This window comes from Nerophis lumbriciformis, linkage group LG04, assembly GCF_033978685.3.
Source record: "Nerophis lumbriciformis linkage group LG04, RoL_Nlum_v2.1, whole genome shotgun sequence".
Lineage (NCBI taxonomy): Eukaryota > Metazoa > Chordata > Actinopteri > Syngnathiformes > Syngnathidae > Nerophis > Nerophis lumbriciformis.
In genome coordinates, this window is record NC_084551.2 from 65,333,012 (window position 1) to 65,347,500 (window position 14,489).

At 46.7% G+C, this 14,489-nt stretch overlaps 1 protein-coding gene across 3 annotated transcripts in view; it reads right to left on the reverse strand.

Moving 5' to 3' along the window:
* The window catches only part of cadm4 (cell adhesion molecule 4), a 794,682-nt gene that overhangs the window by 202,860 nt on the left and 577,333 nt on the right, over positions 1–14,489 (reverse strand). For all 3 annotated transcript variants that reach the window (XM_061958781.2, XM_061958782.2, XM_061958780.2), the window contains exon 3: positions 1,465–1,752. In XM_061958781.2, coding sequence (XP_061814765.1) covers positions 1,465–1,752 — 288 coding nt within the window. The remainder of the gene's footprint in view (positions 1–1,464; positions 1,753–14,489) is intronic.

The window sequence follows — 14,489 nt, forward strand, 5'->3', positions numbered from 1 at the left end:
TATATATATATATATATATATATATATATATATATATATATATATATATATATATATATTTATAAATAAATAAAAGAAATACTTGAATTTTAGTGTTCATTTATTTACACATTTACACACACATAACACTCATCTACTCATTGTTGAGTTAAGGGTTGAATTGTCCATCCTAGTTCTATTCTCTGTCACTATTTCAGAACACACACATTATACAAATATACATTATAAAATCAATAAGAAAACGGGAGCTCTAATTCGGGAGTCTGAATTGGGATCAGAAGTTCCTATATAAACATTGCGCACTCACGTCGCCTTTTTGTATTGATTACTGCAGCTGTGCACTGGATTCATTCACAAATACAAACTACAACTCACAAACACTTTAGAGTTAGGCTCCACCATCAGAATGTGTACTTAAACTTATAAAGATCACATGGATATTATTCAGTGAGTTGATTCACCAAAACTAACCTGTTATACAGGAGGAAAAAGCACACAGGACGTTTCAATTGTTCACAGACTGGTCGCGCTCATCAGAATGACAAGACACTTCCGGTCTGCAGGTGATAGCATTCAATTGGGAAGAAACGCCCTACTGCCCCCTATTGATCAATGTGAATACTGATAAATGTGGAATGACAGCTCCAAAAACGAATTCAAACCACAAAATAAAATAAATAAATCAACACAAAAATGTGACACATTATGGGTGGGTCACATATGCATGTACAGTAGATGGCAGTATTGTCCTGTTTAAGAGTGTCACAACATTGCTGTTTACGGCAGACGAACTGCTTTATGGTACGAAAACTTGACTGCTGTAGTTGTGTGTTGTTACCGCGCTGGGAGGACGTTAATGAAACTGCCTAACAATAAACCCACATAAGAAACCAAGAACTCGCCCTCCATCATTAGCTGTTTATATTGTGGGAAAGCGGACGTGTGAACAGGCTGTCAACACGTCACTCAGGTCCGCATGGAGCTGGAGGGGGCGTGGCCTCCAGCTACGCCTGAATTTCGGGAGATTTTCGGGAGAAAATTTGTCCCGGGAGGTTTTCGAGAGAGGCGCTAAATTTCGGGAGTCTCCCGGAAAATCCGGGAGGGTTGGCAAGTATGATATATATATATATATATATATATATATATGAAATACTTGACTTGGTGAATTCTAGCTGTCAATATACTCCTCCCCTCTTAACCACGCCCCGTCCCACCCCCGACCATGCCCCCACCCCCCACCTCCCGAAATCGGAGGTCTCAAGGTTGGCAAGTATGATTTTTGCAGTGTAAAGACTCATCAACTGTGTTGAGTTTTGCAAATGTGAATGAATATTTAGTTGTGTAGTGTTTTATGTTACTGTGTTGTTGTATCTACGTATGAATCTAGCTTACTAAAATATATATCATTAAAAAAAACAAAAAACATTAGGAATCTTGCTGTGGCACAAAGTTTTAAAGACCTACCGGGAACCTCGCGGCCATTTCTCATCCATCGCAGCGTGGCGGCCGGCTTGCTGCGCGGCGACACGCAGCTGAGCTCCACCTCGCCGCCTTCCACGGCGTCCTGCTTCACCTCCACGGTGGGTGTCTCAGGGGGGACGAGCACGGCCAGCGTGGCCACCTGGTGGTGCGTGGCGTCCGTGTAGAGCTGGCAGAAGTAGCCGCCCTCGTCCGACACGCTCACGTTGGTCAACGTGATGCGCACCAGCCGCGGCGTGAAGAGAACCATCTGGAAGCGGTCGTCTTTTAGGGCTGGAAAAAAGGTGGGGAGGGCAACAAGACATTTTAGGGAGGTTAAAAACTTTTACAGGATAAGAATAAGTAACATAATATTTGCATTAATAAGATCCATCCATCCATCCATCCATCTTCTTCCGCTTATCCGAGGTCGGGTCGCGGGGGCAGCAGCCTAAGTAGGGAAGCCCAGACTTCCCTCTCCCCAGCCACTTCGTCCAGCTCTTCCTGTGGGACCCCGAGGCGTTCCCAGGCCAGCCGGGAGACATAGTCTTCCCAACGTGTCCTGGGTCTTCCCCGCAGCCTCCTACCAGTCGGACGTGCCCTAAACACCTACCTAGGGAGGCGTTCGGGTGGCATCCTGACCAGATGCCCGAACCACCTCATCTGGCTCCTCTCGATGTGGAGGAGCAGCGGCTTTACTTTGAGCTCCCCCCGGATGGCAGAGCTTCTCACCCTATCTCTAAGGGAGAGCCCCGCCACCCAGCGGAGGAAACTCATTTCGGCCGCTTGTACCCGTGATCTTGCCCTTTCGGTCCTAACCCAAAGCTCATGACCATAGGTGAGGATGGGAACGTAGATCGACCGGTAAATTGAGAGCTTTGCCTTCCGGCTCAGCTCCTTCTTCACCACAACGGATCGATACAGCGTCCGCATTACTGAAGACGCCTCACGATCCACTCTTCCCTCACTCGTGAACAAGACTCCGAGGTACTTGAACTCCTCCACTTGGGGCAGGGTCTCCTCCCCAACCCGGAGATGGCATTACACCCTTTTCCGGGCGAGAACCATGGACTCGGACTCGGAGGTGCTGATTCTCATCCCATTCGCTTCACACTCGGCTGGGAACCGATCCAGTGAGAGCTGAAGATCCTGGCCAGATGAAGCCATCAGGACCACATCATTTGCAAAAATCAGAAACCTAATCCTGCATCCACTAAACCAGATCCCCTCAACGCCTTGACTGCGCCTAGAAATTCTGTCCATAAAAGTTATGAACAGAATCGGTGACAAAGGGCAGCCGTGGCGGAGTCCAACCCTCACTGGAAACGTGTCCGACTTACCTCTGGGAATGCGAACCAAGCTCTGACACTGATCATACAGGGAACGGACCGCCACAATCAGACAGTCCGATACCCCATACTCTCTGAGCACTCCCCACAGGACTTCCCGGGGTACACGGTCGAATGCCTTCTCCAAGTCCACAAAGCACATGTAGACTGGTTGGGCAAACTCCCATGCACCCTCAAGGACCCTGCCGAGAGTATAGAGCTGGTCCACAGTTCCACGACCAGGACGAAAACCACACTGTTCCTCCTGAATCCGAGGTTCGACTATCCGGGCGTAGCCTCCTCTCCAGTACACCTGAATAGACCTTACCGGGAAGGATGAGGAGTGTGATCCCACGAGAGTTAGAACACACCCTCCGGTTCCCCTTTTTAAAGAGAGGAACCACCACCCCGGCCCCGATGTCCACGGGATGCTGCAGAGTCTTGTCAACCAAGACAGCCCCACAGCATCCAGAGCCTTAAGGAACTCCGGGCGGATCTCATCTACTCCCACCGAGGAGCTTTTTAACTACCTCAGCAACCTCAGCCTCAGAAATAGGAGAGCCCACCACAGACTCCCCAGGCACTGCTTCCTCATAGGAAGACGTGTTGGTGGGATTGAGGAGGTCTTCGAAGTATTCCCTCCACCGATCCACAACTTCCGCAGTCGAGGTCAGCAGAACACCATCCTCACCATACACGGTGTTGGTAGTGCACTGCTTCCCCTTCCCGAGGCGGCGGATGGTGGTCCAGAATCGCTTCGAAGTCGTCCGGAAGTCGTTTTCCATGGCTTCCCCGAACTCCTCCCATGTCCGAGCTAAGCATAATATTTGAATATTGTTGTGCAGCACTTTGGAAAAAAATGTGCTGTACAAATAAAGTGAAAATAAATAAATAAAGTGGATTTATGTCAATGTGAAAAGTTGGAGTTGGTAAAGTTGTCATGTCTGTGTAATCATGTTTTTGTTTTAAGTCATGTTTTTGTTTAGTTATAGGAATCTTTGGTTTCTGGCTTTTCACTCCCTTGTCTTGTTTGCATGATTACCCATTAGTTTCACCTGTTCCGCGTTTGGACTCATTGTGCACTCTTGTTTGTCACCATAGCAACCATTAGTTTTCACCTGTCACGTCACGCACCTGTTTCACGTTTTGAGTCACGCACCTGCTTTCACTAATCATGTCCATAGTATTTAAGTTCATTCATTTTTCTGTTGTTCGTCCTGACGACATCCCCGCATTTATGCTCCTGCACACTCTTCACAACACATTTATGCTCTGTTCATGCCTGATACTTCTTTTCATGTCAATTCCTCAAGCAACGACTTTTTGTCCAAGCCAAGTAAGTTTTTGTTCCATATTTATAGTCTTTTTGGTTTCATAGTTTGTTCTCCGCCACTGTGCGCGCTTTCATTTATTCCTTTTTTTGATAATAATAAATCATGTACCTTCATTCCCGTCTCGCACGGGCCAACTTTCCGTTGCATCCCGGAAAAGCCCACACCCAAGACCAAGTTTTGACAAAAGTTAACCATGCTCCAGGTCTCGAAATACATTCGCCGGGAACGTTTTCCATTAATTCCCCCTCCTTCGCCTGCAATTAGCGTTTCCTATTGTTTGTCAGTGAATGACTTTTTACATTTGGCAACGTTTTTGGGTTTTTTTCTTCCCCCGGGAAAGTAAACACTTCTTCACAAAGTTAGAGACAGGTTACATTGTCATTGAACGCAGCACGAACGCAGCCGACAGCGCTCAAAAGGAGAGGCAGTGACAAAAGAGGATTAAGAAGTGGCCGACATGCGACAATTTCCTCTTTGTTAGCCAAGAAAGAGTTGAAACGTCGGTGAAAAGGCTGCTCGGGAAAAAAAAAAAAGCCTGCTAACAATGTCGCGCTCGCTCGATGGGTATGGATTCTCGCAAATACCTACAGGAACGACTAAATATTGACGCCTCAATTTCCTTACGCCTCGCTCTTCGCTTTGTTTCGCCTTTTGTCTCCCGGGGGGGACGACGACGACACATCTCCTTATGCACCGCCGCCAGGCCAACTCTCGCAGACACCTTCGTCACAACACCCGAGGTGTAGATATTGGTTTTTGTGTGTGCGGAAGAAGAAGAGCGGGCGAGTAAAATGAACTAATAAAGCTCTCTAATGCGGTAGGCCGAGGGAGGAAATACTACAAACAGAGAAAGGAAAACTAAAGGAAGTTCCAGTCTGCATACTGGTAGGCACTAGAGATGCGCGGATAGGCAATTATTTCATCCGCAACCACATCAGAAAGTCGTCAACCATCCGCAATCCACCCGATCTAACATTTGATCAGAACCGCATCCGCCCGCACCCGCCCGTTGTTATATGTCTAAAATAGACGATGCAAGGCATTAGTGAGGTTATAAAGCTTTTGCCTGTTAAAGAAAGGAGACTGATCCAATGCAGCACAGACATTCGCGTGCCACGCTGTCACGACCCAGACGCACACCAGTGCGCAATCATATGGGAGCCGCGCTGAGCGCACCTCCAAGCGCGTCTCGCTGCCGGCGACGGACGGGTATATGGGCCCGACGCTCCAGCGCCATCCATTTTCAGGGCTAGTTGATTCGGCAGGTGGGTTGTTACACACTCCTTAGCGGGTTCCAACTTCCATGGCCACCGTCCTAGCTGCTGTCTATATCAACCAGGGTGAGCCCCACCCCTTTCGTGAGCGCACTGCACGCGGAGTGACCCCTGTTACGCGCCCCCGGCAACAGGGGTGGCGGACAGGTAAGCTGCGCGGGCGGAGAGCGCGGGGTGACCCCTGTTACGAGCCCCCGGCCACGGGGGTGGCGGGCAGGTAAGCTGCTTACCTGCTGCGCGTGACGCCGGCCGCGGCGAAGGCGGACGAGGCGGGGTGTCGGTGCGGTGGGCGCGGTGGTGACCCTGGACGTGCGTCGGGCCCTTCTCGCGGATCGCCTCAGCTACGGCTCCCGGTGGGGCCCTCTCGGGGGAAGGGGCCTCGGTCCCGGACCCCGGCGAGGCGTCCCTTCTCCGCTCCGTAAAAGTGTCCATCTCTTTTTTTTTTTTCTTCTGTTGTGGCATATGCTGCAGGTGCCTGCTCGTTTTTCGTATGTGGGTAACAACATTTAACTATGTATATATATTTCCCAATTGGTTTAACTGCCACCCGCCTGAATCTATTTAAAATCTAATTTTTTTTTATTTCAACCACCCGACCCGTCCCGACCCGACCGGCGGATAAAATCTAATTTTTTTTAATTTCATCCGCCCGATCCGCGGATAATCCGCGGACTCCGCGGTTGTGCCCGCAAACCGCGCATCTCCTCACAGCACAAAAGGGTACACCTACTCAGGGTCCGCCCTGAGATCGGTAGGTCGTGAGTTCAAACCCCGGCCGAGTCGTACCAAAGACTATAAAAATGGGAGCCATTACCTCCCTGCTTGGCACTCAGCATCAAGGGTTGGAATTGGGGGTTAAATCACCAAAAATGATTCCCGGGCGCGGCCACCGCTGCTGCTCACTGCTCCCCTCACCTCCCAGGGGGTGATCAAGTGGTCAAATGCAGAGAATAATTCCGCCACACCTAATAATAATACCTGGGATTTATATATCGCTTTTCTAAGTACCCAAAGTCGCTTTACATGTAGAACCCATCATTCATTCACACCTGGTGGTGGTAAGCTACTTTCATAGCCACAGCTGCCCTGGGGTAGACTGACGGAAGCGTGGCTGCAATTTGCGCCAACGGCCCCTCCGACCACCACCTATCATTCATCATTCCATTCACCGGTGTGAGTGGCACCGGGGGCAAAGGGTGAAGTGTCCCGCCCAAGGACACAACGGCAGCGATTTTTGAATGGTAAGAGGCGGGGAGCGAACCTGCAACCCTCAGGTTTCTGGCACGGTTGCTCTACCCACTACGCCATGCCGCCCCAATGTGTGTGTGACAATCATTGGTACTTTAACTTTAAGTGTGCAGTGGTGATATCTCCATTGTCGACAGTTGTCATTAGGGTTGTCCCGATACCAATATTTTGGTACCAGAACCAAGATGTATGTCACGTATGGTGCGCATGGTGATGCGGGGGTTTGTTCTCCCAAGATGCAAGGGACGAATCCGGACAGGACTTGCAGGGGTAATAACTTGATTTAATAATAAAATAACACAAAACTGGTACAAAACAGAAAACAAACCGACAGGAAGAGGTGCCGAACGCACTGGAAGCTAAGGCTAACGCTTAGCACAAACTATGAAACTTAGCTGAGTCTAGGAAACAAGAATGAACTTACGTGGCAGTCGCGTGATGCAAAAACAAAGAAAGCAGCACGAGTGATGAACAAAGGTGGGCTTAAATAGCGTCTGTGATTACAACAGGTGCGCGTCAGAAACACAAGCGGCAGGTGGAATTAATAAGTAACTATGGTAACCAACTCAAAGGTGCACAGACAGGAACCAAATGAGTCCAAGACTAACAGAAAACCCAAACAGAAATATGATCCGGGCAGCAAATCATAACAATGTATTTCGATACTTTGATACTTTTCTAAATAAAGGGGTCCACTAAAAATGGCATTATTGGCTTTATTTTAACAAAATATATTAGGGTACATTAAACATATGTTTCTTATTGCAAATTTGTCCTTAAATAAAATAGTGAACATACTAGACAATTTGTCTTTTATCAGTAAGTGTCAGGACTTGGACTATGGCGTGGTTTGTTCTCCCGTGGTGCAAATGGTTTGGACCAGACATGGCGTGAAGGTGAAGACATATTTAATTTTAACACTCAAAAAAAGAAACAAACAAAAAGGTGGAGGTACAAAACTTGGCTATAAACACAAAACTTGTACAAAGGCAGAAACTATGAACAATGAAACAAAAACACTAACTGTGGCATTAATAAGGTATACAGAGTGTGACAAGGGGTATGATGTCGCCAGACAGACAGCCTGGCAACTGGAAGCTTAAATAATAGTGACATGATTAAAGACAGGTGCGTGAGTCGTCAGGGCAGGTGAAAACTAATGGGTTGCTGTGGCGACAAACAAGAGTGCACAATGAGTCCAAACGTGGAACAGGTGAAACTAATGCGTAACCATGGAAACAAGACAAGGGAGTGAAAAGCCAGAAACTAAAGAGTCCAATAACTAAACTAAACAAAACATGACTAAAACAAAACATGATTACACAGACATGACAGTAAGTAAGCAAACAAACACTCTTAATTTAGCTGCTGACATAATGCAGTAACATATTGTGTCATTTATCATTCTATTATTTTGTCAAAATTATTAAGGACAAGTGGTAGAAAATGAATTATTTACGGTTAATCTTTGAACATGTTCTATCTACACTTCTGTTAAAACGTAATAATCACTTATTCTTCTGTTGTTTGGATGCTTTACATTAGTTTTGGATAGAGATGTCCGATAATATCAGACTGCCGATATTATCGTCCGATAAATGCTTTAAAATGTAACATCGGAAATTATCGGTATCGGTTTCAAAAAGTAAAACGTATGCATTTTTAAAACGCCGCTGCACGAAGTGGTACACGGACGTAGGGAGAAGTACAGAGCAGTTGCATCTCCGAGTCATACTTGCTAACCCTCCCGATTTTCCCGGGAGACTCCCGAATTTCAGTGCCCCTCCCGGCAATCTCCCGGTGCAACCATTCTCCCGAATTTCTCCCGATTTCCACCCAGACAACAATATTTGAGGCGTGCCTTAAAGGCACTGCATTTGTATCACATAATATCTACGGCTTATAACACACACAAGGCATACTTGATCTACAGCCATACAGTTCACACTGAGGGTGGCCGTATAAACAACTTTAACACTGTTACAAGTATGGGCCACACTGTGAACCCACACCAAACAAGAATGACAAACACATTTCGGGAGAACATCCGCACCGTAACACAACATAAACATAACAGAACAAATACCCAGAAGCCCTTGCAGCACTAACTCTTCCAGGACGCTACAATATACACCCCCCCACTACCTCCTCAGCCCACCCACCTCAACCTCCTCATGGTCTCTCATCTCAGGGAGAGCATGTCCCAAATTCCAAGCTGCTGTTTTGAGGCATGTTAAAAAAAAGAATGCACTTTGTGACTTCAATAATAAATATGGCAGTGCCATGTTGGCATTTTTTTCCTTAACTTGAGTTGATTTATTTTTGGAAAACCTTGTTACATTGTTTAATGCATCCAGCGGGGCATCACAACAAAATTAGGCATAATAATGTGTTAATTCCACGACTGTATATATCGGTATCGGTTGATATCGGAATCGGTAATTAAGATTAGATTAGATTAGATTTATTGGTCCCCTTGGGGAAATTCATTGTCACTGCCGTACATTTAAACACTAGACATTACACATCACACAAAAAAAAAATAACAAAAAGACATCATACATGACTAACACACATTTACAGGCTTGTCAGACAGGTAATTAAGAGTTGGACAATATTGGAATATCGGATATCGGCAAAAAAGCCATTATCGGACATCAGTATCGGTTGATATCGGAATCGGTAATTACGAGTTGGACAATATCGGATATCGTCAAAAAAGCCATTATCGGACATCTCTAGTTTTGGATGATACCACAAATTTGGGTATAAATCCGATACCAAGTAGTTACAGGATCATACATAGGTCATATTCAAAGTCTTCATGTATCCAGGGACATATTTCCTGAGTTTATAAACATAATATAATTGAAAAAAACCAAACAAAAAATTATTTTGTGATGCTAAAAAATATCGATATAATCATAGTAGATCATGGTAGTATTGACTAGATACGCTACTGTACTTGGTATCATTACAGTGGATGTCAGGTGTAGATCCACCCATGGCGTTTGTTTACATTGTGACGCCGGTGAGCTACGGTGTGTAGTGAATCATGTTTAGCTATTACTCGTCCTGTAGGGATGATACTTATAAGAAACTATAATAAGCGGTAGAAAATGGATGGATGGATGTAACAAACACGTTGTCGCCATGGAGGCGATACAGAGGCTATATCATCCCTACAAGCCTGTTTCGCAGGTTTCCCTGCAATAAAACCCCCTGACTAGCAGGGAAACCTTCGAAACAGGCTTGTAGGGATGATATAGCATCTGTGTTTTTTCCTGACCTAACGTATATAGTGTATACATACCAGTGACGTGCGGTGAGGTTGATGGCTGGTGAGGCACTGACTTCATCACAGTCAGATTTACAAACATATGAACCCTAAAGAGTATCTTATTCACCATTTGATTGGCAGCAGTTAACGGGTTATGTTTAAAAGCTCATACCAGCATTCTTCCCTGCTTGGCACTCAGCATCAAGGCTTGGAATTGGGGGTTAAATCACCAAAAATGATTCCCGGGCACGGCGCCGCTGCTGCCCACTGCTCCCCTCACCTCCCAGGGGGTGAACAAGGGGATGGGTCAAATGCAGACGACAAATTTCATTACACCTAGTGTGTGTGTGACAATCATTGGTACTTTAACTTAACTTTAACTTTACACATACAAACTGTAGCACACAAAAAAAGCACATTTAATAAAAAAACGTTATTATGGTCTTACCTTTACTTATAAATAAAGTCCATGCGCCGCAACTAAAGCCCTCACTTAAACTTTCCACGTGCAAGATTGAATCTATTTAAAAAAGTGTAACCCAGGGTTTATAAATGTCGCCTATACTGTATGAAACTACAAAATAACAAACACGGAGGCTCCAGTTTACACGAGGACCACTTTATTTACCTTCTTTCAAAAACTTCCGCTCCACTCCAACGTGTCGTCACTTCCGCTCTTAGCGCCTTCAAAATAAGAGCTCAAGGCATATACTGTATAACAGCGCATAACAGGAACTTAACATCACAAAGAGGAAAGCCCATAAAAATAGGTTACAAAAGTTATTTAATAAGAAGCCAAAAAGTGCAAAAACAATAATGTTCGTGTTGGAGGAGTTGTGAATTAGGTACACCTGCAGTCTGCGGGTGTACCTAATGTTGTGGCCCTGCAGTCATTCACAACTCCTCCAACACGAACATTATTGTTTTTGCACTTTTTGGCTTCTTATGAAATAACTTTTTTAAATAGATTCAATCTTGCACGTGGAAAGTTTAAGTGTGGGCTTTAGTTGATAAAACACTCCCGTCAGGGGTTGCCGTGCATTCTACGGCGGGTGTGCAGGAGGCGAGCCTCAGCCAGTGCGTCTTTTGCAGCCGTTTTATGATCGCTCAGCACAAGAAATACGTTACACACATACAGTTGTTGACAAAATACACTGCACATTATATACCTCAGCTAACTAAACTATGGAAATGTATAATATAATTCATATAGCAATACGGTCTCACTGCACAGCAGACCAGCAGTTAGCCGAGTCCGTCCATGTTGAGGCACTGAGTGACGTGCCTCGACTGGCTGCTGTTCACCGCACCGTCTCTTCTCAGTATTTGAACGGCAAGTGTGAAAATTCAGCGATTTTGAATAAAAATAATCTAAAACTGGTGAAGTTAAATGGAAAATAACTTTATAGTATAATCACTGGATACATTTAACACTTTAATATATATTTTTTTCTTTTTACATTTTTTTTCTTTCCATGATGGCAGGTGAGGCGCCGCCTCATCTGCCTCTAGTCACTGCACGTCACTGACGCTTACATAGGTCTGGTGATAATGTTCCCCTTTAACACGGTGAACTGAGGTGACCCATACCACTTGTCGTACCGTACACACAGTAATTGTTAGAGAAACACAGATAACTTGAAATGGCAACTAAATGTCACACTCCCGTCCCAGTCCAAGTTTAGTCTTTATAGCCCGGCTCTCATTTGCATGCTGAGTAGAGTCCATTTGGTCACTTCCACCGCACTGTGACAGTTATTTGCCCTCCTTTCTCGTAAAAAAAAAACTACGGCCACTGGTCGGTGGCTTGCTTGTAAACGAGAAAAGTGTAATTTACTACTCTTATTTGGGCAGTTAAACGCACTCAGAGGCCCTCCGGGTGATGTGGCAGATGGACGAGTAGAAGAGCCCTACTGTGAGCGATGGACTCGACTACGCAAAGAGAGACAGATGCCGCTGACGGGGCCAGGAAACTTTCCCAACGAGGCTTGTACGCGCTCGATTTTAAACTCTAACCTTGGGAACTTTTTAACGCCACTAACACGTTATCCCCGCTCTCAAAACAACCCCATCAACTCTCGAATTAGGGCTCTGCCATGAGTGAGAGGAGCAGAAGGTGTTACAGACCACGAACTGGATGGCGGAACGCTAAATAGTCCAAGCCTCACATCCAACACGTGTAATCATTTGAGATTACCCGGGGGTGGAGGGGGGAATCGTCCATTTAAGCGCTCTTCATCAGGGGGTTTAACGTCTGGCATTCATGTTCTTGAGCAAAGAGTCTTCACCATTGAATCACTTAACCGCTGTATCGCTGATGAGGACGTTTAACTACTTATTGGAACATCCAGCAAACCCTTGAGAGGCACACAGAGAGAGAGAGATACAGAGAGAAAGGATGGATAGGTTACTGGTCCAAAGTCTCACTGAAGCTGACTACATAAGGAACCACACAGACTACCTGATCAATAGTAGCCTTTGTGTTACGTCTGCGACGCATGGTTGAGATTGTTGTGTTCCTTCCAAGGCAGATGACAAGCAGGAGCGGCGAACAGGTAAGATATAAGTATTTAAAAAAAAATAAAAGGCAGGACAAAAAAATACAAAACTGAGGACGCTAGCAAGCGTGGAGCTAAACAAAAACCAAAATGTCACCAAGGGTGATAAACAAGGAATGCTAGCGTGCACAAACTTACTACAACGAGCAGAAAACCAGGGGGAACGTAAATGTTGCATACAGCAAACATTGACCCAGCACTTACTGCTGGGTGACAGGAAACTATAAAGGGGAGTGATTAGCCAAAACACCTGGTGGAAACACTAATTGCCAAAACTAAGACAGGTGAGGAGAATCAGTGCCCATGGAAACCAGCAGTAAACAGGGAAAGAGGGTGCACCCAGGAAACCGACTAAAACCAGAAACATAACCAACATAATTCATGCCATGATCCGGGTAACGGATCATGACATAACCCCCCCCTTAAGGGACGGATCCCAGACATCCCAAACTAGAAACCCCTCCCCAACAAAAAAACCCCAGAAAGTCAAAAGTCACGGGAGGGTGGAGGGAGGACTTGGTGGTGGGCCGCCAGGCCATGTGTCCCCGAAGCCACCGGGGACAAGTCAGGTGGCGGCGGCGGGTGGATTGTCGCCGCAATCGTCGAGGCGGGCGACCTCGGAATGGCAATGTCTGTGGCCGTTGAGGAGGCGGACGAGACTGGCGCCAGAACCTCAGCAGTCTTTGAGTCCTGTACCAAAGTCTGGGGCGTCGCTGCTGTTGGCGCCAAAGGCGTCCATGAAAAGTCCAGAAACAACAAGGTGGGCGGCGCCGTGGTGCGGCCCGCCGGACAAGAGGAGGTGGGCGGCGCCGTGCTGCGGCCCGCCGGACATCTGCTACGTCTGCGACGCATGGTTGAGATTGTTGTGTTCCTTCCAAGGCAGATGACAAGCAGGAGCGGCGAACAGGTAAGATATAAGTATTTTTTAATAAATAAAAGGCAGGACAAAAAATACAAAACTGAGGACGCTAGCAAGCGTGGAGCTAAACAAAAACCAAAATGTCACCAAGGGTGATAAACAAGGAATGCTAGCGTGCACAAACGTACTACAACGAGCAGAAAACCAGGGGGAACGTAAATGTTGCATACAGCAAACATTGACCCAGCACTTACTGCTGGGTGACAGGAAACTATAAAGGGGAGTGATTAGCCAAAACACCTGGTGGAAACACTAATTGCCAAAACTAAGACAGGTGAGGAGAATCAGTGCCCATGGAAACCAGCAGTAAACAGGGAAAGAGGGTGCACCCAGGAAACCGACTAAAACCAGAAACATAACCAACATAATTCATGCCATGATCCGGGTAACGGATCATGACATAACCCCCCCCCCTTAAGGGACGGATCCCAGACGTCCCAAACTAGAAACCCCTCCCCAACAAAAAAAACCCAGAAAGTCAAAAGTCACGGGAGGGTGGAGGGAGGACTTGGTGGTGGGCCGCCAGGCCATGTGTCCCCGAAGCCACCGGGGACAAGTCAGGTGGCGGCGGCGGGTGGATTGTCGCCGCAATCGTCGAGGCGGGCGACCTCGGAATGGCAATGTCTGTGGCCGTTGAGGGGGCGGACGAGACTGGCGCCAGAACCTCAGCAGTCTTTGAGTCCTGTACCAAAGTCTGGGGCGTCGCTGCTGTTGGCGCCAAAGGCGTCCATGAAAAGTCCAGAAACAACAAGGTGGGCGGCGCCGTGGTGCGGCCCGCCGGACAAGAGGAGGTGGGCGGCGCCGAGGTGCGGCCCGCCGGACAAGAGGAGGTGGACGGCGCCGTGCTGCGGCCCGCCGGACATCTGTTACGTCTGCGACGCATGGTTGAGATTGTTGTGTTCCTTCCAAGGCAGATGACAAGCAGGAGCGGCGAACAGGTAAGATATAAGTATTTTTTAATAAATAAAAGGCAGGACAGGACAAAAAATACAAAACTGAGGACGCTAGCAAGCGTGGAGCTAAACAAAAACCAAAATGTCACCAAGGGTGATAAACAAGGAATGCTAGCGTGCACAAACGTACTACAACG